The 23,789-nt window shown below is 49.9% G+C and overlaps 2 protein-coding genes across 2 annotated transcripts; one reads left to right on the plus strand and one right to left on the minus strand.

The window, feature by feature from the left end:
• Window positions 1-344: 344 nt before the first annotated feature.
• On the minus strand, window positions 345-1,377 carry LOC123036611 (mitochondrial import inner membrane translocase subunit Tim8 B-like). The gene has a single exon (XM_044455965.1). It carries the CDS (start codon window positions 755-757, stop codon window positions 500-502), a length of 258 nt encoding a protein of 85 aa, XP_044311900.1. The 5' UTR covers window positions 758-1,377; the 3' UTR covers window positions 345-499.
• Window positions 1,378-1,730: 353 nt separating this feature from the next.
• Window positions 1,731-23,546, plus strand: SUGP1 (SURP and G-patch domain containing 1). Its single transcript, XM_044455941.1, has 14 exons — window positions 1,731-1,806; window positions 6,459-6,630; window positions 7,119-7,222; window positions 7,546-7,776; window positions 9,485-9,608; window positions 10,386-10,492; window positions 13,902-14,025; window positions 15,090-15,421; window positions 16,429-16,535; window positions 17,114-17,291; window positions 18,268-18,374; window positions 18,974-19,119; window positions 20,190-20,319; window positions 22,442-23,546. The coding sequence occupies exons 1-14, from the start codon at window positions 1,782-1,784 to the stop codon at window positions 22,466-22,468; spliced, it is 1,914 nt and encodes a 637-aa protein (XP_044311876.1). The 5' UTR covers window positions 1,731-1,781; the 3' UTR covers window positions 22,469-23,546.
• Window positions 23,547-23,789: the final 243 nt, after the last annotated feature.

The following is a 23,789-nucleotide window of genomic DNA, read 5'->3' on the forward strand; positions in this document are numbered from 1 at the left end:
GTAAAATTCATATTGAATTTTCCATAGAGTTGCAGTAAGAGAGTCTATTATTGCAAAAACAACACAGAGTCTTGTCTTATTAAAGCACTCTTAGGCATACTATCTAAGTGTACCTAGGAATGCACCTGAAGGTGTTTCAAATGTGATTTTAATAATGCAGTCATACCGCCTTTTAAACTGGATTTTAGGGGCAGATCAGCTGTAACCCTCCCACTTTTTTCCTGAAAACAAATAGTTTTTACTTAGAATTTAAAAAGCAAATGATTTACTAACAGGAAGAATGCAAAACAGCCAGAATGTCTAATACAGAGTCAATTTGTTTAGCAACTTTTTATTAGGTTGCATGTAGGCAAGAGATAGTTTTACATGGTCCTGTTCAATACCACACAGGAAGGAGCAGTTAGACTTGCCTAGACATTTCTACACTGAGGTAGGACTTCTGTCTAGAAACAAATCCAAAGAATATGGGTTACTGCCAAGTCCATGGCTGAAGTAGACCTCATGGGCGCTTGCTTTTCCGAGCTATCTCTGCAAGGCGCTTGGTGATCATCAGTCTTGTGTCTATGTAGCGATTGACACAATTGGTCAGACAGGTTTCCGTCGTGGAGTCCAGCTTAGAGCCTGGTTTGTTGACACATTTTTCCCAGCAGACTTCCACGAAATTGTGAACCCGGCCAGTAAGGTGGGCCCGGTGCTCCTCGGCCGCCATCAGACGCCGCATCTCTGCCATCTCGGCCTCTCGCCGCAGCTCCTCCATGTCCGCTCGCCGGAGGGGGAATTGCTTCTGATCGGTAATCGCTGGGAGCCTCCGCGTGGCAATACTCCAACCAATTTATGTACTGCCAAAATATGTTAGTCTTCAAAGAAACAAATTTGCTCTTCCTTTACGGGATGCTACTCCAAGGCGTATATCTGACGACTATGAGAAACGCATCCCTTTATTCAAAAGAGTTAATTGCGATAAACTCCACTTCCGGCGATACCAATAAGGGCATTATTATAATTATGAGCGTAGGGTTGAAAAGTGGAAGCGAAACATTATTTTTAAGTGAATAAGGCTGGGGTAACACCTGCGTGCGCAGAGATTCCAACTTGTAAACAAAGCAGAATGTTTATTAAATTGTACCATAATAGGCTTCTATTACCAATTATTGCTTCTAATCATTACTCATCATGAATCAGTGGTTACAATGGTAATGCCGTTTTCTTTTCGAGTGAGGTACACATTGCAAAATCTAACGAGCAGCATTTCTCATTTTTTCTTTTAATAATATAATCACGCTTTTACCGCCTCCGCCCCTTTGCCTCCTGGGAAATGTATTTCGTGGTCCGCTTGTACTTTTCCGTATAACCAGATCGAAGCGGGCGGGTCGAAATCTCGCGGCGTGATCTTATCCAGTCTCGCGAGAAAGGCTGCTGGAGATTCCCTTTCCGCGCCGCGCTCGACGGGAATGGGAGTCTCTCTCTTCTTTCTCGGCGAGCTGCCTCGTTCTCCACAAACCGTCGCTGCAACCACAGCGCAAAAAACAGAATAACTCACGAGTCGTCGAATTTGGAATGAAGTAGAATGCCCTCTTTTGATCCCTATCCCAACGCCATAAGGCATATTTCTACGCCGTGGACTACAATTCCCAGCAGCTCCTGCGCCAGGGCTGGTCTCTGCCCACCCCCACAATGCACCGCCCCGCCTCCTTTTCCCCAGCCTTTACGTCAATGCAGCGAGACAGGCGTGCGCGCGGTGCATTGTGGGATAAAGGAGAGGTGGGGACCGCCTTTCAGCCATGGAGAGCGGTAGGGATGCCCCAGGTGAGTCGTTCCCCTCCGGCCGTTCCCAGATCCGGTCAGGTGAAGTCCTCTCCTTCTTCCGGGGGCTTGCCCGCCCCCTTTTTCAAGAAAAGCGCTCACGCTCCTTTCTAGGCTGGACGTTAGCGACTCTTCTCCATAAAAATGTTGTGTTGTTATTGCTGCATTGCATTTTTGTGATTCGCCGGAATAAAAGCGCAGCCGACGAGCCTTTGCGGCTTTTCTTTTTTTCTTTGTCGTTTTTTTGTGTGGATGTTGTTAGTCGCGAAGTCGTGCCCGACCCATTGCGACCCCATGGACAACACTCCTCCAGGCCCTCCACCATCCCCTGGAGTCCGCCTAAGCTCACACCGACTGCTTCAGTGACCCCATCCAGCCACCTCAGCCTCTGCCGTCCCCTCCTTCTTTTCCCTTCCATCGTTCCCAGCATCAGGCTCTTCTCCAGGGAGTCCTTCCTTCTCATTGAGTGGCCAAAGTATTTGAGGTTCATCTTCAGCATCTGGCCTTCTAAAGAGCAGTCAGGGTTGATCTCCTCTAGGACTGACCGGTTTGATCGCCTTGCGGTCCAGGGGACTCGCAGGAATCTCTTCCAGCACCACAATTCAAAGGCCTCAATCCTTCGGCGCTCAGCCTTCCTTATGGTCCAACTTTCACAGCCATACATTGCAACTGGGAAAACCGTAGCCTTGAGTATACGCACTTTTGTTGGCAGGGTGATGTCTCTGCTTTTTAGTATGCTGTCTAGGTTTGCCATAGCTTTCCTCCCCAGGAGCAAGCGTCTTTTAATTTCTTGGCTGCAGTCACTGTCTGCGGTGATCCTGAAGCTCAGGAAAATAAAATCTGTCACTACCTCCAAATGAAATCTGTCACTACCTACCTCAAGAGACGAATAAGATGGTCTGGGACTCCCATCTATTTAAGAACTTGCCACATTTGGTTGTGATCCACACAATCAAAGGCTTTAGCATAGCCAATGAAGCAGAAATAGATGTTTTTCTGGAATTCCCTAGCTTTCTCCATGATCCAGCGTATGTTGGCAATTTGACCTCTAGTTCCTCTGCCTCTTTGAAATCCTGCCTGTACTTCTGGTAGTTCTTGGTCCACATACTGCTGGAGCCTAGCTTGTAGGATTCTGAGCATCACTTTGCTAGCATGTGGAATGAGTGCAATGGTGCGGTAGTTTGAGCATTCTTTGGCGTTGCCCTTCTTTGGGATCGGAATGTAAACTGACCTTTTCCAATCCTGTGGCCACTGTTGAGTTCTCCAAATTTGCTGGAATATTGAGTGTAGCACTTTTACTGCATCGTCTTTTAGGATTTTGAATAGCTCAGCTGGAATACTGTCGCCTCCACTAGCTTTGTTGTTGCTCGGACTTCCTAAGGCCCATTTGACTTCACCTTCCAGGATGTCTGGCTCAAGGTCAGTGACCACCCCATCCTGATTATCAGGGACATTAAGCTCTTTCTTGTATAGCTCTTCTGTGTAATCTTGCCACCTCTTCTTAATCTCTTTTGCCTCTGTTAGGTCCCTGCCATTTTGATCCTTTATCATGACCATCCTTGCATGAAACCTTCCCTTCATATCTCCAATTTTCTTGAAGAGATCTCTGGTCCTCCCTTTTCTATTGTTTTCTTCTATTTCTTGGCACTGTTCATTTAAGAAGGCCTTCTTATCTCTTCTAGCTATTCTCTGGAATTCTGCATTCAATTGGGTGTATCTTTCTCTTTCCCCCTTGCCTTTTGCTTCCCTTCTTTCCTCAGCTATTTGTAAAGCTTCCTCAGACAGCTATTTTGCTTCCTTGCATGTCTTTTTCTTTGGAATGGTTTTAGTTGCTGCCTCTTTTACAGTGTTGCAAACCTCTGTCGATAGTTCTTCAGGTACACTCTCAAGGTGACTTCCTTAGTCACCACTTCTTCATTTGATCCAAGCAGCAACCCTGTGATGTAGGTGAGGCTGAGGGTCAGGGTCTAGCCCAGAGTTGCCCATTGAGCTTCATGGATGAGCTAGGATGAGAGGCTGGATCACCTGAATCCCAGTCCAGTGCTTTATCTACTAGGCCACATTGGCTCTCTAGTAGTTTGAGTAGTAGAGTAGTATGAATCAACTGGACATCACAATATTAAATACCCTTCCCTTAATGACTGCATTGTGGAGCTTAGAAAAATGCGACACAACCAGGAGGGCCTACCCGAATAATGAGAAGGATTAAATTGGTCTACAGGGGAGAAGGCAGTCTTGCAGAGAAGCTGGTATCCAGTTGTTTTGTTCTCTGTGTACAAATTAAGAAGTTTAAACTGATGCTGGATTTTTTAAATGCTGCTTTTGAGAGGGTTTTGCACTTAAAGCTGACCTTAAGATCATTTAAAATACAAAATCCATATTTTTTACATCTTTGCATACATTTCCCCCTTTCTTACTGTTTCAGCAAGAGGCTCTTGAGGTAGAATTCAACCTGTTGATGACTTCTACTGCTAGAGGTTTTATAGGAGCACTTTTAAAATCATCTCTGCATGTATTAATTGGCTTATCTGGTGCAAACGTTTTTGTGTTCACAGCATTGGCACTACAAATGAGCCCTGTGATTGTCCTTCTCAGTACTATCTGCATTTATTTACTTTCCAGGCTCCCTGTTCACAATTTCTCCCTTTCCCGCCACTGTATACTTCATATAACCTGAAACAACACTCCATGCATTCAGTGAAGCTGATTGGCGTAAAAGCTTCTGCCAGAATAAACTTGTTCATTGCTTCCTTTCTTTCTTTTTTTGCTGTGATAGACTCACATGGCTACTGCCTGGGGATGATTTTCACTGCCTTTTAGCAATTTTTGCTAAATTAGTAAAATTTTATTTTGAAAGGAAGGCTGGCTAGCTCTGTTTTGCAGTCAGTAATCAACTAAGGCGAGCATTGCAGGAGGATCGATCCAGCATTGCAGTAGGGAACCAGATACTGCCGATAAACAGGACTAGCATGCAGCAGGGCTCTGTCACTTGCGTTCCCTCACACTTGTATGCAGATGCACAAATTGGCTCCTCCTAGAAATAGTATATATAATTGGTTTAATTTAGGTCTGGCCTCTCTTCTTCCCTCAAGGAATACAACATGGCTTCGTATTCCCCTCTTCCCCATTTATCCCCACAGCAAACAGGCTTCAGCCTGGAACACAGAATCCTCCCGGTTGGGAAGCATCCATCCTGTGAGGGCACAAGTAATTGGATTACACCCTTAGTGGATTAGCACCTTTCAGAATAAAGCATTCTCCCAGGGTGTCTTGCAGTAATCAGTAAGCAATATCACCTAGAGAAGTTTATTTTTATTAGGTGTTCAGTCTTTTGTGTTGGTCGCAAAGTCATGCCTGACCATGATCCTGGTCTTGTTTTTACTGACTGTATAGAGCTTCTCCATCTTTGGCTGCAGAGCACATAGTCAGTATGATTTCTTTGTTGACCGTCTGGTGATGTCCATGTGTAGAGTTGTCTCTTGAGTAGTTGGAAAAGAGCGTTTGCTATGACCAGCGTGTTCTCTTGACAAAATTCTGCCAGCCTTTGCATTGATTAATTTTGTGCTCCAAGGCCAAACATGTCTGTTGTTCTGGTTATCTTTTGGCTTCCTCCTTTAGCATTCCACTCCCCCATGATGATAAGGACAAATGGTTGGGGCGTAGACTTGGACTACTGTGATGTTGAATGTTTCCTACTCTTTAATTGACTATGAAGGCTGTTCCATTTCTTCTGAGGGATTCTTGCCTGTAGCAGTATACCTGATGGTCATCTGAATTAAATTCACCCATTCCTGTCCATTTTAGTTCGCTGATTCCCAAGATGTCGATGTTCAGTCTTGTCATCTCTTGTTTGACCACGTCCAGCTTGCCTTGATTCATGGATCTTACATTCCAGGTTCCTATGGAGTATAGATCTTTGCAACATCAGCCTCTCCTTTCACCACCAGATATATGCGCAACTGAGTGTCCTTTCGGCTTTGACCCAGTCTCTTCATTCTTCCTGGCGCTACCGGTACTAGCCCTCTGCTCTTCCCCAGTAACACATTGGACACCTTCTGACTTGAGGGGCTCATCTCCCGGCATCAGATCTTTTATCTCTATGCTTCTGTCCGTGGGGTTTTCACGGCAAGGGGACTGGCGTGGGTTGCCATTTCCTTCTCCAGTGGGTCACCTTTTGTCAGAGCTCTCTGCTATGGCCTGTCCAACTTGGGTGGCCCCGCACGGCACACCTCACAGCTTCATTGCGCTACGCAAGCCCCTTCACCACGACAGGGCAACGATCCATGAAGGGGAGGTGTTCAATAAGTCAGCTAAATAAAATGACTGGCAAACAAGGTTATATTAATGGCAGTATGCCAGTCAGATGAAATAACAGTCTGCAGTAGATAACACAGTCTTTACGTAGAATTGGCTAGCTAATTGATTGCAGTACTGGGTCAGATAGGCCTCCTTCCAGGAAAATGCACACAAGATTACGGCACTCATAACCCTGAACACTAAGGCTGTTCTCTACGCAGAGGGCATCTTTATTTTCACACTGGGGGTGGCTCAGTCGTCCTATCCCTTTCTTCCTCCACCCTGCACTGCACTTTTGAAGCGTTATAGTTAAGTAGGAACTGACTTGCTGGTGCCTTTGCTGTCTTCTCTCTGATCAGGAAAGGCCAGTCGGTGGTTTGGCGTCACCACGTCCAAATCAGTGAAAACCAACGTGAACATTCTCCACCAGGAGAAGCTCATCGCCCAGAAGAAGCGTGAGATCGAGGCCAAGATGGAGCGGCAGGCCAAGCAGAAGCACTCGGCCAGCCAGCCAGCCTCCCAGGCAAGCGAGTGAGTGGCTTTCTTGGTGGCAAAGGGGTTGGTGGGGGCAAGAGACCCATTGTTTGGCACCTTTTAAAAGTCGGCCTCTCCTTTCCTCAACTTGGGACCCTGCAGATGGGTTGGACTTCAGCTCATGTGCTGGAGGATGGGAGTTGTGGTCCAACCCATATGGATCCTGTCCCGATCTAAAATTGTGACAGTATGGTAGTTCCCCAGTTTGCATGTGGAAGGTCCTCGTCATCTCCAGCTGAAAGAGACATATCTCTGCCTGAACCCCAGGAGAAAAGCTGCCAGACAGAGCAGGTTGCCCTGGCAGGATGTCCTAATTGGTGTAAGCAGTGGGATAGTGGATCCAGAACTGGCAATCTTTCATTAGCAGGAGCAGGGGTGGTGAAATATTCTGCCCCCTCATCAAATTTCCAGGTTTATCCAGAAAAAAGGCCCAGCAATGTATTAACTGTAATTCTGAATGTCCTTCTCTCTCTCCTACCTTCCAGCGATGAGAGTTGTGACGGTGAAAGCTCAGTTTCGAACAAATTTGCCAATGATGGGAGTTTTCTTCAGCAGTTCCTCAAGCTGCAGAAGGAGAAGATGGGAGGTGGTAAGTATTTGTCATTAGCAGCCTTTTGCTCTTCTTCTAATTCTTGTTGGTGGCTTTAAAAAAGATACCTCATTTTCTAGCCCTAGTAGGTGCCCCTAGGAGACCTTATGCTTAAAAAAAAAGAAGAGAGAGAATGAAATCTAAAAGCATTAAAAAGACTCCTGAATTAAAAGGCTTGTCTCTGAAACTCATGTCGCAGTGTCTTCTCAGTGATGGCCCCACATTTTTCTTAGTTTTAGGAGGTTCTTCTTCTTTTGCCTTTAGCACTTTAGAGGCAAAAATGACAGGTACTAGTAAGTGTCGGAATGTCTTCTCCTCTCCAGGGGCCTCCTGCAGTTCTGCTGAGACGCCTACAGCTACCCCGCCCACTGTCAATGCCACAAAGAAGCCCCCCCTGGCTGGGAAACGCCCCAGCCTCAGTGTTACCAGCATGCTGAGCCAAGTCAAAAACTACGCCCATTCCAAGCAGACACCCGTCACCAATCGGCTCAGTGTTTTCCAGTCTCCCGATGAAGATGAGGAGGAAGACTATGAGCAGTGGCTGGAGATAAAAAGTAAGTTCTCCTGGTAGTGCAGGGTTTCCTTTCGTTGTGGTGCTGCTGGCATGTCCGTGGTAGCTTAGTCCCCTGCCCAAAACAGTTTCCCATCTTTTTTTCGTAAATATTTGGGGAGTTATAACTTCATGTTTCAGCCAGCTTTTCCCAACCTGGGGCTGTCCACGCTAGCCGGGAAAAATGAGCGATGTAGTTTACACATCTTGGGGGGGCACCAATTGGGGGAGTGTCATTTAAATGCTTAAACATCTATTGTGGGTGCAGTGCCAGTCAGGAGAGGTGGGGCAGAAACGAACTACGGTTGGGTTCAAGTTTAATGACAGACCAGGCTTCAGCCCAGAATTAGTATGATAGCTTAACAGCTGCAACTGTGCTTCTAGATTGCCCTTTTCCCCTTGATTGTGCCTAGTGCAACTTTTGGGTTGTGCCATGAAGACACAAGGCAGTTCTGCATCTTAGCTTGACCCTGACTCAGTCTTTGGAAGTGTTCGTTCTGATCAGCTGTCTTCAGATGCCTGTCAGTTGCCTCCCCTTAAGGGGGCGGTCCTTTTGAGGGTCTTGGAGTACCCAGGGATACACACAGTGAAAAAATCAAGTAGGGTGCTGTGATGTCACATTTTGCTGTGGTTTAGCAAGATAGTAGCTTTGAGCACTCTGTCAATAAAGCACAACAAAAAGGTTAACATTTACCTATGGTTAGTTTAAAACAAACCGACTTTAAGCCATGATTCCTGAAACTGGCTTCTTGAGAATGATCTTCACTGAGTTTAACCACAGTTTTAGATAACATGGGAAGCTGCTATTAACTCAAAACTAAAGATTGCAGCTTCCCTGGCCACCCAGAATGAGGGCAGGGCTCACCTGGGCAGAGACCAGTTCTGTGAACACCTGTTAAACCATGGTTCAGCATAGCACCCAAGCACAGCTGTAGTGTTTTTCTATTTGCAATGTTTATATGCTGCTTTTCTGTCAACTTCCAGGGCAGCATGGATAAAAGAAAGAAATACACATACAGCTTTCTTTTTAAATGGTTTTATGCTTTAATTGCAAGTCTGCTTGGGGTGTCCCAAGCTGGACCTAAAAGCAACTGACGAATGGAACAATAAGCCAAAAACAATGAGATGCGAACCCTTGGCCAGCATTGGCTACTTGGCCACACTGTCTCGCCTGTGGAGATGCCAGCCTGTGAGATGTTGGGAATAGAGGGAAATGCCTTCCACTCCTCCGCCAACCGTAGAGTTGTCTTCTTGGGACTGGTGTTGGCTTTCCGAGATGCTGCCAGCCAAGTTCAGTTCACAAGACCTTTATTATTATTATTATTACTTACATTTCTATACCACCCATAGCCGAAGCTCTCTGGGTGGTTCACAACATTGAAGTCCCCCATCCAGATTCCAACCAGGCCTGACCCTGCTTAGCTTCCAAGATGCGGCGTGATCAGGCCCTTCAGGCTACATGGAAGCTGCTTTAGCGATGGGGCCTGGTAGTTCTCCACAGGGCAGCCCCTCTAGCGTTCCTCCGCCCCAGTCAGAAAGGGTCGTGCTTGTGTCTCTCTGCTGTGGCTCCATCATTTCACCCTCTCTCTCCTCATTCCCCCCAACCCCACCCCACTTCTCCCCACCGGCGCGTGCCCAGTGCGGTGGTTCTTAGCTCTAATGTGCCTGTAGGGGGTGTGAGTAGAGCCCCTGTACTGACAGCCTGCTTAAAGTTTGTCCCCCAGAGGACATCAGGACCCGCCGCGTCGTGGAGAAGCTGGCCCGGGTCGTGGCCGAAGGAGGCCCGGATCTGGAGAAGGTCGCACTAGAGGACTGCAAGGATAACCCGGCTTTTGCGTACGTCCCTGCATGGGAATGGTGTAGGCAGCGTTCAGCCCCAGGAAGTCCGAAGCCGCTGAGGCTTCGTCCTCCATCATTCCCCCCCCAGGGCAGAGCCCATTCCCATACCGCACAGGAGCTGGGCCTTTTTCCGCCCTGAGACGGATTCTGTCTTGGGGAACCTCTTGGTGGGGGAGGACGTGTTCCCTCAGGGTGCAAAGGAGACTGGGCCAAAACGCCAGCGTATTTTAGCGATCCAGTCTTTGGAGAAGCGCTTTAGAAGACTTTTTTTTTTCATTTCTCTGCCGACGCCAGAGAGCTCATAAGAGAAGAGTCAGGATCCGAGATGTCGCTGTCTCTCTCCAAGGCCAGGTCATCTTTGTTCTAGTTCTCACTGGCATTAATAGCTCATCTAGTTTGTTGCTTAGCGTTCAAGTCCATCCTGCTCGGTTGGCTGGGCGCCAGTTCATTGGCGGTTTATCTTTCATATCAAGGCTAACTTCCTCCACAGCTGTCTGAGTTATCACTGATGAAGTGGTGCCATGATTAACCCTTCTAGCTCTGGAAGGGACTCTAACTCCTATCTCTCTGAAGACTCTCTGGGGGATTCTGTCATACCCTCTCAGATACTACAGCAAGGGGAAAACAGACCGGGAAAGCTGGTGACTGAACCAGCCGTCAGTGTTTGGGAGAACAGGGTGGAACTGGGAGAAGACAGCGGGGCCACTGAACCCTGGAGGCCTCGCCTGTGGTTCTGCCTCATGTGCACTGTGCCGCCTCCTTGCCCACCTGCAGGTTTCTGCATGATAAGAACAGCCCGGAGTTTCTGTACTACAGAAAGAAATTGGCAGAGATGTGGAAGAAGGGCCAAGACCCAGAGGAGGCCACCTCTTCTCAGAAAGGTAAGGCCGCAGGCTGCTCTGTTCAAGTCGCATGTACAGGTGTGTTTTGATTAATCAGATGGGTGTATTAAACGGCTTTTGGGCGCGCACGCCTTCTCACTGCACCCTCGCTGTTTGGAAGCCCCCAGACTTGGCGGCCTCTAGTGTTCCTTGGCTGAAGCTGATAGCCCGGGAGGAGCAGAGGAGGTGAGCTTCACCTTCTTGCCAGCTCCATCCTATGCTATTTCAACCAGAACTTTTCAGCCTTCTAGCAAGGGTGCTCTGGAGTGGGAAGGAAGGGGACTGGAGGAAGCACAGAAGAAAGCACATCTGGCCATCCCAGTCTCCTCCCTTTCCTTCCTCTTCGAGGTCAGTTTGCCAGCCTAGGAGAGGCAACCCTCATGGTTGTTCCCGTACCAGCTTCCTTTCGTGCTTAACTGTGCCCAGAGGATCAAAGCTCATCCAATGAAATTCATGTAAACTTTTTGACTTAGGCTGCTATCCTAGTACTGCGTCTTTGCTGTCGTAGTTGTGGGGGTGTTCTTAGCGGCTTGCCCCAATTTGCAGCACAGGGGGCTGAGGTCGGAACTTTTCGGGAGCTTCACCTGCTTGGACTGGATGCAGTTCAGCACCACAAATAGCTCCCATCCTGCAGGAAGCCGCTCCCTTCCACTGGTCGAAGCGATGGGCTTGGTGTTCTCCATCGCCAGTATGATCCATGGCCGTGCTGCCTGGGTTCATAGGCATTTGTTTGTTTATTTAAAACTTTCGCATGCTGTCCCCCATGCAAGGCATCTCTGGACAGCTCACAATCACTACATTAAGATAATCAATAAAATCACACACATTAAAACAATCCAAGTGGTAAAAGCAATAAAACGTGACTGTTACGTTAGTACTAGTTTTTAAAATACTGGTTCAATAAAAAGGCTTTGACCTGGCGCTGAAAAGAGTATAAGCTTGGTGCCAGGCGAACCTCTCCGGGGAGCGCATTGCATAATCTGGGTGCCACCGCAGAGAAGGCCCAACCCCGAGTAGGTACCCCTTTTACCTCCTTCAGGGAGGGTTCTCAGAGTAGGGCCTCCCTCACTGATCTTAAGGGGCATGAGGGCATATATGGAAGGAGACGTTCCTTCAGGTATCCCGGTCCCAAGCTGTTCAGGGCTTTACAGGTCAAAACCAGCACCTTGAACTGGGCCTGGAATTCAACTGGGAGCCGATGTAGCTGGTAGAGGACCGGCGTTATAGAAGAATAATGACTGGTCCCCGTCAGCATCTTGGCCATGCTATTCTGTACCAGCTGAAGCATCTGAACCGTTTTCAAGGGCAGCCCCATGTAGAGCGCATTACGATAATCCAACCTGGAGGTTACCAGAGCATGAATCACCGTTGCTAGGCAGTCTTTGTCCACCTAAGGACGTTAGCTGATGGACCAGCCAAAGCTGGAGGAAAGTGCTCCTCACCACCTCCACCTTCTGTGTTTCCAGTGACAGCTCTGGGTCAAGGAGTACTCCCAAGCTGCGGACCCCGTCCTTTAGAGGGAGCGCTACCCCATCCAGGGCAGGGCCAAAATCACCTACCTGGAGACCCGCACTGCCCACCAACAGGACCTCCGTCTTACCTGGATTGAGCCTCAGTTTATTGGCCCTCATCCAGCCCATTAGCTCGGCTCAGTACAGCCACCGCCTCACCTGGAGCAGATGCGAACAAGAGGTACAGCTGGGTATCGACAGCGTACTGATGGCTCCGCAGCCCGCACCTCCGGATGACCTCTCCCAGTGGTTTCATGTAGATGTTGGAGAGCATGGGGGACAAGATGGACCCCTGCGGTACTCCATGGCATAGCTGCCATGGCGCAGAGCCATGGTCCCCCAGCACCACCTTCTGGAATCGGCTGGCCAGGTAGGAGTGGGACCACCGCCACGCAGAGCCTCCTACTCCCAACCCAGCCAGCCTATCCATTAGGACCAACAGGGACGCACTCCCCCTGTCTTTCTCCCTGCACAGGTCACCATACAGGGCGCCCAAGGCAGATTCAGTACCGTACCTGGGTCTGAAGTCAGACTGAAATGGGTCCAGATAATCCGTTTCATCCAAGCGTGTTCCTCCATATAGCCTGCAGTGCCTGCTCCTGCCTAATATAGGAGAGAATATACTTGGAACAGGACCTTCTCTGCAGTGGCACCCTGGCTATGGAATGCGCTCCCCAGAGAGGTCCTACTGGCACCGACGCTGTATGCTTTTTGGCACCAGGATAAGACCTTTTTATTTTCCCATAATTTCAATCTTTAAATATTTTAACTACGTTTTCTGCTCAGCTGTGGATTATTATGGATTGTTAGGGTTTATATGTATGTCATTGTTTGTTTTTTGGCACCAGGCCAAGACCTTTATATTTAAACATTATTTTAATTAATTGTTAATTTATTGATTGATTTTAACTTACTGCCTGGATGTTTCCAGTTTTATATATTTTTTATATATTTGTTTTGTTATTTATTTGCTGGAAGCCGCCCCGAGGCTTACGCGAATGGGGCAGCATACAAGATTCCCAAATAAATAAAATACATATGTATTTATTGTTGATTTATAAGCCATCCAGAGATGCACAACATCCTAGGACAGGACAAAAATACCCAAATAAATGAATAAGTAAGCTTGGAAGTCAAGCAGGGCCAGGCCTGGTTAGCAACTGGGTGGGAGACATCTTGCATTGAGCTGGGAGTTTGACCCAGTGACCTGAGCTCCTTCCAAGCGTACGATTCTATGATTAATCTAGTCCAACATACCGAGAGAATGGCAAGTTGAGGAAAGCTGCCCTAGGTTAGAAAGCCAGTGGGGCATCTGCCCCCTCTCCCCCTCCTCTTCCTCACGGTTGGCATAGGTACGGGGTTGGGGGTGAGAGGGTGGGAACTGTACCTGGAGCAGGTATGCGATGGACAACCTTGGTCCAGTCCCACACTGCCGGTTATTTAAAGATTGCATGTGAATCTCAGATGATTTAAGAATGAAAAAGGAAGTGTGGGGGGGGCCGGGGGAGGGAAGGAGAACATTGGTGCCATTTCAAGGGAGAAGTCAAGCCTTTATTCCCCTTTCTGTCTGGCCTGAGGCGGAAAGAGAATGTCCAGGCCTGACAGCCTCGGGAGAGTTTTTAGAGATTTGGGCAGCTTTGCTTTCTTTAAAGCCACTTCCCGCAATTCCTCCCGACCCCTCAACTACCACCCTCTGGCTCCTTTCCGCAGCGACGTAACACTGATGACGACTGATTTTGCTTTTATGTTTGTTGACAACCCCGCAAAGGGCAAGAAAGGATAACGTTGGGCGCTCCTCTTCCCCCTTGTTCCACCCCTTTGGGGTCTTTAAAGACAGATTATGCTTGTGGCTGTTGGGTGTGTAAGTTGGGGGCACCGTACTGACAGCCTGCTTAAAGTTTCACCCCCAGAGGACGAAGAGACCAAGGACTGTGCTGAGAAGCTGGCCAGGTTCGTGGCGGACGGGGGCCCCGTGGTGGAAATGGTGGCCCTGAAGAATCACCGGGAGAACCAGTCCTTCAGGTACCACAGGCCAGCAGGGGTGCAGGGCGCCACAGCCTGCTTGTGTCAGGAGGCACATTCGGGAGGCGGTTGTGGGCATTCTCACAAAATGGCCGGCACGGGCCGCTCAGGCTTGCCCCTTCATTGAGTGTTGCTCACACCTCAGAAGGATACCGCTGAAATGAAGAGAGCTGGCCTGTCCGAGGCAGAGGTCACTTCCCCCTGAAGCAAAGCTTCTCTCTTTCAACCCAAATAAGGGTGATGCTGGGTGCAGGAAGTAGTGCTGAGGCCGGCTTCCCAAATTTCAAATAACTTCTCCAAATTGTAAACAAAGGGGAAAGGACTTTTTAAAATCTTAAGTAAGGCAGAAGAGAAGGCAAGGAGCGTGGCAGCTGCCAAGACGCATGTCCCAGTTGCCCCAGGGATGACCCCAGGTGGGGTGGTCAGGTGGCCATCTGATATACTCATCCAGTGGTACCTCGGCTCACGAACACCGCAGTTCATGACCAAAACGGGTCACAAACAGAAATTTCTGGAAAAAAAAATCCTCAGGTTGCGAACTCCGCATCAGGTGACGGTCATGATTGTGCCCGTCTTCCCTGCACGAGTGTGACCGCGATTAGGCTGTGGGGGCGGGGGGGGGGGAGATGGTCACAATCGTGCTTGGGCAGGGGTGGGGGAGATGACCACGATTGCGGCCGTGCTCATGCAGGGAAGACGGGCATGATCGCTGTCGTACTTGGGGGCGGGGAGATGGCCGCGATCTTTGTTCTTTGTCACTTTGCTTCAAAATTTTGTGATAGTAAAAAAATAGTTACAGACCGGATTAATCTTATTTACATTGACCCTTATGGAGAAGTTTGACCTGGCTTGTGACCAATTTGGGTCATGACCAGAGTTCTGGAATGGATTAAGTTTGTGGGCCAAGGTACCACTGTGTAATACATCTCTGTTGCTGGGGTGGACACCAGCTCTGGGCATTTGATGGGTCCAGTTTAGGCTTGGTTCAGAGGCAGCAGGTCCGGCTTGTCGGCAGCACCCTCTTGCACTCGTGCATCTGACCCTCTGCCTGCATGCGCACACAGGTTTCTGTATGAGCCCAACAGCGCTGCCTACAAGTATTACCGGCAGAAGCTGGAGGAGTTCCGGAAAGCCAACGATGATGCGGAGGGCATGCCGCCCATCCCGGAAGCCGCCCCCAAGCGCAAAGCCCCTCCCGAAGGGGCCCCTTCTTCCTCCTCCGCGGTGGTGACAGTCTCATCCCCTCCGCCGCCCCTGCCCCCAGCCAAGCAAGTGGCTGTTTCTGCCGCGAAGAAGAAGCGGAAAAGCCGGTGGGGCCCGGAGGAGGAGAAGGTGGACTTGCCTCTGCCGGAGCTCGCTCAGCAGACGGAGGACCCCTCGCCCACCCCGCTGTCCGGTTAGTGCTTGCGTGTGGGTGTGAGAGCGTGCCTGCGGGCACCGATCCTCTCTCAAGCCACGAAGTCCCCCCAAACATGGAGCCATCCCAAGGGCTTGGTCACACTGGTGTCTGTGGCAGAATTTTCTGCTTCCCCTCCCCACCCCTGCCCACAGGAAGCTTTTCTCGCGCCCCCACTGCTGCTGCAGTCACAGCTCCTCAGCAGTTCAGGTCACCCCCTGCTCCCATCTTGGAGGGATTTGCATCCTCTCCTCCCTATGCATCTCTGCAGGCAGCTTTATGTGTGGCCTGATGGGGGAGCAACGAGGAGGAAAAATAATGGTTTTCCCTCGGATCCAGAATAATGTCATATCTTTATCGGGCTGATTGCAGAACTGACTCAACTCTGGCAAAACGGGTTTGGGGAAGGGGAGGAGAGATAAGAACTTGTCTCCTCCCTCCCAGGGGAGGCTGATTGGATGTTGTGGGCAAGATGTTTGTACAGCTGCTCCACCCAGAAGTTGTGACTTGGGCACTGACCGAGTCGGGCGTGTTGTTGAAATGTAGACGAGGTGCCAGGAAGATTTTCCTCACTGTCAGAACAGTGCAAGAGTGGAACCTGGGGAAGCTGTGGGCTTTCCCTCACGGGAGACATTCAGAACACATTTGGACAGCCACCCGAGTGGGATGGTGTGACTCGGTGTCCTGCCACTGCTGGGGGGCCGACCTGATGGTCTTCTGGCCCCTTCCAACTCTGCAGTTCTTGGATTCTATGAAACATGGAGGTTTTTCTGGGAGGTATTTGTGAAAGGTGACAGCCCAAATCCATGGATGTTCATCATGGCCAGCAGGGGGTTTTGTATCTGTTTTCTGAGCCCGCAGGGGCAAAGCTCGCTAGTCTTGGCTGGCTGCAGGCGAAGAGGAGCCCAGGTGTGCCCCACTTCTGAGCAAAGGGGAGGGCTTGTGGGGGGTGACAGGGTACTCCAGGCAGGCAGGGTTAACCCCTCCGATGCTTGGCCTCTCTCCAGTCCAGGACCTCAAGGGACTCGGGTACGAGAAAGGGAAGCCCGTCGGGCTGGTTGGTGTGACGGAGCTCTCGGATGCCCAGAGGAAGCAGCTGAAGGAGCAGCAGGAGGTGAGCTGGGCAGCGGTGGCGTGTGTATCTAGGAGGAGAGGGTCACACATCAGGGGCCTCCGGCTCTGTCCTTCGCATTGGCAAGAGCAGCTCCCCGTATGAGGAGCCAGGAAGAACCTGGGTGCAGGGCCGGAGCCAGGTTCAGCCCCCCCCCCCACCAGCAGGAGGCGAGCATGAAAACACCTCTGGCCCATGCGGCCTCCGATGCTGGCATGCACCTCCAGACCTGCCGCTGTGGGTCACACCCCTTCGCATTTGTCCAGCCGCCCATTAAAGCCGTCCGAGTGGGCCTCCATCGTGGATCCTCCAGTCGGAGCCTGCGCTTTCCATCCCCTCCTCCGCTTCGCTCTTTGCTAGAGCAAAGTAGCACCTTTCCTCCCAGCACAGCTAAACGTCCCGAGCCAGACCGCCTTTTCAGACTTCAGGCTGAAATGGCGGGCTGGGGGGACCAGAGGCTTCGCCCTGGGGATTTTCCTCTGGCGGCCAGCACGGGGGCGGGGGGCAGCCACGCGGCGCGAGGCCTGGGGGGTCGGCGTCCTGCCTGGGCCCCTCACCTGGATGCCGCACCTCCCGCCCAGATGCAGCAGATGTACGACATGATCATGAAGCACAAGCAGGCCATGCAGGAGATGCAGATCATGTGGGAGCGGACCGTGAAGGAGCACCAGTCGGGCTACGACAGCGACGAGGAGGTGGACAGCGAGCTGGGCACCTGGGAGCACCAGCTGAGGCGCATGGAGATGGACAAGACGCGAGGTGCGCTTGGACTCTGGGTGGGCTGGGTTGGCACCACTTGCACCCGCGTGGGAGCATCCCCAGACGGAGCAGCAGTTTTAAAGAAGGGCCTTCACTGCCCTGGTGCCCTGCAGCGGTTTGAACTTCAAGTCCCATCCTCCCCCTCCCAGCAGGACCTGGGGTCAGGCAGGCTGTGCAGAGGACATGGGGTTTTTATTATTATTATTATTATTATTATTATTATTATTATTATTATTATTATTTTCGATTTATATCCTGCCTTTTTCCTACAAAGGGCTCAAGGCAGCTTACATTATCTCTCCTCCTCCATCTTATCCCCACAACAACAACCCTGTGAGGTAGGTTGGGCTGAGAGACTGTGCCTGGCCCAAAGCCACCCAGTTGGCTCCATGGCCGAGCGGGGACTCGAACCCAGATCCTCTGAGTCCCAGTCCCATGCTCTTAACCACTACACCACACTGGCTCTCACCACACTGGTTTGGTGGGGGAGGCTGGGTTGGCAGCCTTCGTGGAATAGCCCCCCCTCCCCCCCCCCCCCCCGCTGGCTGGGTAGAAATAAATGGACTGTGAATTGCAGTTCATCGCTGCTGCTGGGGTGCAAAGGGCCTGACGTGCAAAGCACACTCGGTGTATTTTTGGTCTGTCTCCACATAAGCGAGCTTTGCCTGTCCTTCCCATGACCCAACGTTTTGTTTTTAATGGTACTCTTAATGCGGCACTTCTAAATGGTCCTTTCCCGCAGTTTATTTGCTTCTCTCTCTAAATTTCCTCTGTGGTTACGATGGAGCCTCTGTAATATTTCTCTTTGTTACGGGCTTCATCCCTGGCTTTAACGTGTGTGTGCTCATTATGTAAACTAGCCGGAGAGTTTCGGCTACATGGCAGCCCATAAACTGAATTTATGCTGACCGTAAAGACATGATCTTTTTCTGTGTGGGTTTTCACCCTGATGGCTGCTTCTGTTTTCCTGGTTCAGAGTGGGCCGAGCAGCTGACTCAGATGGGGCGGGGGAAGCATTTCATCGGAGACTTCCTGCCACCGGACGAGTTGGAAAAGTTCATGGAGACTTTCAAAGCGCTGAAGGTAAGCCCCCCCACCCCCGGCCTCATGCCCAGGGGTGGCAGTGGCTTGGCTTGGCTTGGATTGGGTAAGCGCACTGGTGGCTTTGTAAGCTTGAATGGCGGCTTCATTCTAACAAAAGAATCGGGGGGCAGTTCCAGCTTTGAGAAGCTTACCTTGGTCTCTAGCACCTGAAACAGCCCAGTGGTCTTCGTGCCGACTTTTCCCAGATTGGCCCTCATTCCTGGGATTTCTGAAGGCAGATGCCCCCTGAGTACGTGCAGAGTGCAGTTCACTTCCAGTTGCCTGTGTGCAGACAGGGAATATTCATATTAAAGGCAGTGTCTCATACTATGCATGCTGAATCGTAGTGAGTATTACACTGTAGCATATTTTTAATCTCAATAGCAACAGTGCTTCTGTTACTATTACTAATAAACTGGTTTATTAGTTTATTACTAATGAACTGGGGAGGAAGGGATTCCGGGTGTTGGCGTCGCTTTTCGGGCTGCTTTGATACCCACCACATTTGACACCCACGTTGCTCACCTCTCTTAGCGCACATGAGTTGTCTTAACTCTCTTCTCTTCCTTTCACCTTCCTTTTCCTGCTTTGCCCCGCAGGAAGGCCGTGAGCCCGACTACTCGGAATACAAAGAGTTCAAGCTGACCGTGGAGAACATCGGTTACCAAATGCTGATGAAAATGGGCTGGAAGGAGGGGGACGGCCTGGGGATGGAAGGCCAAGGCATCAAGGCCCCCGTCAACAAGTAAGTGCCGCTCTGGGCCGTCTCGATGTGGCTTTCACTCGTCCGTGCGCGCAGGAGGGGCCCCGTGCTCCTCACTTCCCTTGTGCAGCCGGGGCGGGTCCTGCACCCCAAGCCCCTGCCTGGCACCACATGTCTCTTTTTCTCCCTCATGTGCATGCGCTAAGCCATCGCTTTTAAGAGTTTTAAATACGCTTTGCAGTACGTGCCTCTTTCAGATCACTCAGTCAAACATGTTCTCTCCTTCCTGCTGGTCTGTCAGATTGTACTGCTCTTTCTCCTCCACATTATAGTCCCCTGTTCTGCCTTCCTTCTCTCTCCTCCTCTCTTGCCTCCTGTGCTCCTGTCTTGTACTTGTCCTTTCATGTGTGTGTTTATACATGTATGAACATGTGAATTCCCTGGGCAGGGATTCCCCTTCCTCCTTGTGGGGGTGGGGTGCTGTATTCCCCTCTGGTAATCTGCTGGGGGCCAGGTGTCGGCAGGTTGGAGCTGAAGCTAGTGTTGTTTTGGGCAGCGCCCCCGCCCCCCAGGTGCTGCCCACTGCTGCTGGGAGAGTCCACAGGAGCAGTTGTGTGCCTTCCTCAGTGCCATCCGTGGCCTGCTTCTTGGTTCCCAGAAGGCCCAAAATTCAGCCCTCGGGGTCTCCTGCCAGGGCTCAGAGAGACCAACAAAGGTCTGATAGCCCAGGTGACGAGCCAAGGGTCTGACTTTTGAAGGCATGCCCTCCAATTTGATCTAGCCCATTGATTCAGAATCATGAGGACCAGAATCTTGCTTCATTTTTAGCCGAGGTGCCACAGTTCAATGGCCGGCCACCTGCTTTGCATACAAAGGGCCTGAGAGTAATACCCAGCATCTCTGGTTTAACTAGGCCTAGGGGTCAGGTCATACGGAAGACCCTTCTCTGCCCAAGATTGCAGGGAGCGAGTCCTCGGCCAACGCCACTTCCCATTCAAGTAGAAATCACTGTGCTAAAAGGACAACTTGCCTGACCCGCCGTTGTAAGGGTGCTTCCAAGATCCTTCCTAATACGCACATAGAGGAGGTAAATACTGCCCTTTCCGAAACAGGGGAGTCACAGCCGTGGATGGCGCTGGATTTGGGATCGACCGTCCCGCCGAGCTGACCAAGGAGGACGATGAGTACGAGGCGTTCCGCAAACGGATGATGCTGGCCTACAGATTCCGGCCGAACCCATTGGTGAGAGGGTGCTCACCCCCATCCCACATGATCTGTTTTCCCCCATCTGGAAATTAAGTTTGTGCCTGCGCTTTCTCATGCAATCTAGAAGCGCTTCTGAAAGAACATTTATCGGGCCACTGTGAAAACGGTATTAAAAAGCAGTATCCCCTGTAGCAAAATGTTGCAGCATGCAGAGGTCCAGTTCTTGCTGGCCGGCCCCTGCCTTCCCCAGGGTACGCCATTCTGTCCACTTCACTCTGTTTCCCCCTTCTCACCTGCGCCATGTACTTCAGGTGCGCTCCTTTCTGTGGCCACTGAATAGGTGCTTTCTTCCCCTTATTTCCCTCCCTGCCACAAAACTCAAGTCTCTGTTCTCCCAGTTCCAAAGATAACTCCCGCCTGGGTAGATAGTCATTGCTTTGGCTGCCTAAAGCAAACACACGCACTGCACGAATTTCTGAAAGAGGGAGGAGCTGCCCTTCTGAAACAGACTTGCTTTAAAAGAGACAGATGGACTGGGTGGTTGGGTATCTCCAAATCACTGGATGGCCCATGTGACCATGCACGTGATTTTCTGTTCGTGTAAACTCATGCTTTTGCCGTTTTGCTGATTTGAAACAGCCCTTCATCAGGGCCACTTTTGACCCCGCAGAGGTTTAGGCCTCTGGTTACGCTGGCTGGGGCTGATGGCAAATAGTTACACAGAGACTTCTTAGTGGTGGCACCCTGGTTATAGAATGCCCTTCTTGGAGAGGCTTGCCTGCTCGTTGGCACTGTAGTAATTTCAGGATCAGGTGAATACCTTCCTATTTGTCTAGGCTTGCTTGCTTGCTTGCTTGCTTGCTTGCCTGCCTTCTTTCTTTCTTTCTTTCTTTCTTTCTTTCTTTCTTTCTTTCTTTCTTTAATTTAAAAGCATTTGTATCCCATCCTTCCGCACAAGCACTCAGGACAGCTTATATAATATAAAATCCCGATAAAACAATAATAAAACCACAATTATTAAAACATCTAAAATTGAACATCATAAACTAAAAGATAAAGGGGAAATAAAATAGGAAGTGCGACTGTGAAAAAGAAAACAACAAAAAAATCTTAAAACATCTAAAACCCTTAATCGTTAAAATAATGGTTGAATAAAAAGGTCTTTACCTGGCGCCGGAAGGAGCATAACATCGGCGCCAGGTGGACCTCTCTGGGGAGTGCATTCCGGAGTCTGGGGGCCACCACAGCGAAGGCCCTCCTCCAGACTTTTAAATCCTTTCAGGCCTTTAGCTTTGTTCATAAATGTATTAGTGCTTATAAGATCATTACTTGGCCAGTAGCTTCCACTCCAGTTTGAATTAAACTTTAATAGGTGGTACATTATAGTTTTTAACCTCTTAGGATTGTGGTTTTTGTGATCCCCAGGGAAAACTTTGGCACCTAGGCAACATAGACATCTAACAGGTGAAATAAATTGGTACTTAAGTAGAGGCCTTAATTTCAAGAAATGGCACCCTGCGGGGCACAGGCAATGCCATTGGGGCCTCCTGTTTTGTGGTCAGGGGGGAATAGGTTGCCTTCTCCCCCAGTGCAAGAATGCACATTGATTTTTCTAGCTTGAGCCAACCGTGGGGGTTCAGGAGGTGACCCATGTCGCCGCACAGGGTGCATGTGGAATCTGGTTCTTGAGGGGCCGGTCGGAATCGGCATCTTCCTCAAGTTCCAAGCTGGGTGCTTTCCAGAACCCACAGTGCTGCTCTGCTCTAAGATGAGGAGTTGCGAATTTAACAGGCAGCGACAAATTTAGCTCTGTTTCCTAGCCACCGCAATAAAATAGGAATACCCAATGGGACACCATTTTATTTAACAGGCAGTAGCCCCCTGACACAAATTCTTATATGTGCAACAAAATTCTTCCCGAGCATAAAACTCCGAGAGGCATTTTTCACGTGGAGCTCTATTAAAGGGGACTCCTGGGTGAGAAAGATAAATGTAAATCAGCTCCCACATTGGGGGGCGGCTGGGGGGTGGGGGGAGACAGAAATCTCCTTCATATGCCAACTCATCTGAATTTCTGTCTTTTCAGAGCCAGGGTGGAGAATGGCTGTGTTGCATTGTTTGACAATTAGCTGATTTTTCTCTTCTTGTTTTCTTGCAGAACAATCCCAGGCGTCCATATTATTGACTCGGCAATGCGCTTCTCCCCGCCACCCCACCCCACGATGTGATGGTCTGCTTACTGTGATAAGTTTTTCCAATCGGTTCTTTCCTACCGCACCCCTCTCTTCTCCCACTTTTAAAGAAATTGGGATCGTTTTATTCAAAAACATTCTGTTATTAAAATTCGCATTTCTATCGCTTTGTCCACCCTGAGACCGTCGGACTTCTACCCAAGAAAGAGCAGGACATTGCTAAAACTTCAGCAGAAGATTCCTGAATAATCAGCCAAGAGGTTCCTTGTGGGGTTGGCATTCAGGTATCAATCAAGTGAGGCGCTTGTTCCTCTTACTCAGTTTTCACTTCATGCTCTCTTAGAAAAGCCTCCTCTCTCTCCTTGTTCTCCTGAATTGTATTGGTAGTGAGACGGGGCAAGAGTGTGTCTCCACTGTTGTAAATAGTGTGCCAGCCAGGAGTACCTGTGTTGTCTCTCGAGAGAGGCAGTGCAAAGACGAGGAAACCAGCACCAGCCAATAAGGAGCTGTGTCCCAGTTCCTTTTTTCCCCACACCTGGGTTGCAGTGCAAGATGGGTTAGGGGATCGCTTGTCACTGCAAAGGAGAATACTGCCAGGGTCTCTTGCCACCCCCTTGAAGGATTCTTGCTAGGATGTAGCTTCGGGGTGTTTCTGCAAGGTGAAGGCATTTTGGAGGTCAGATGGGGCCTTCCCTTGGTTCCCTAGCCTTCAAGAAGGGGATGGAAATTATTTTCCTAGCTTCTTCTGAAGAAGTGGCAGAAACAAGGCTCCTGGATTCGCACTGATATTCTAAAAAGCATCTTGATTTACCCCAAAACAGGAAGGGACCCTTTCCAAAATAGGACTTTATCCTGCCCATTACACCTACCACTCCACTGTTTCAGTTCGTAGCTTTTTCTGTTTCTCCCTCCCCTGGCACTCCCAAACACCAGATCAAAAATTGTTCCTCTTACTGTATTTGGAAAAGTTTTGGGGTGGCATGTGTGTTTATTTTGTTACTCTTGATGAACAGTAGTGTTGATGCGTTTGGCTCTTAATGAACAGTGGAATAAAGCTACAAAACTACTGCATCTCAAGGCTGCGTTTGCTCCGGAAGTTGTGAACCTCAAGGGCCATGCAGTTTTCAGAGTGCCAGTCAGGCATGGGGGAATGTGGATAAGGGGTGGGAGTCTGACTGGGGGTTACGCAGGGCCCAGGCAGAGAGAGCTGTACTTCTGGCTCGGGGACCCATCCTAACAAGAACCTTGGAATTGGACCATTCCAGCCCAACCTGGAATGTGTAAGACGTAAGAATCCACCTTGGCAAATACTTG

The sequence above is a fragment of the Varanus komodoensis genome, unplaced genomic scaffold, assembly GCF_004798865.1.
Source record: "Varanus komodoensis strain SLA01 unplaced genomic scaffold, ASM479886v1 scaffold80, whole genome shotgun sequence".
Lineage (NCBI taxonomy): Eukaryota > Metazoa > Chordata > Lepidosauria > Squamata > Varanidae > Varanus > Varanus komodoensis.

Coding starts and splice junctions, on each gene's coding strand:
- SUGP1 (XM_044455941.1), top strand. CDS start 1,782: ATGGAGAGCGGTAGGGATGCCCCAG. Junction 10,493..13,901: donor GGCCACCTCTTCTCAGAAAG/GTAAGGCCGCAG, acceptor GCCTGCTTAAAG/TTTCACCCCCAGAGGACGAA. Junction 15,422..16,428: donor CTCGCCCACCCCGCTGTCCG/GTTAGTGCTTGC, acceptor GCCTCTCTCCAG/TCCAGGACCTCAAGGGACTC.
- LOC123036611 (XM_044455965.1), bottom strand. CDS start 757: ATGGAGGAGCTGCGGCGAGAGGCCGAGATGGCAGAGATGCGGCGTCTG.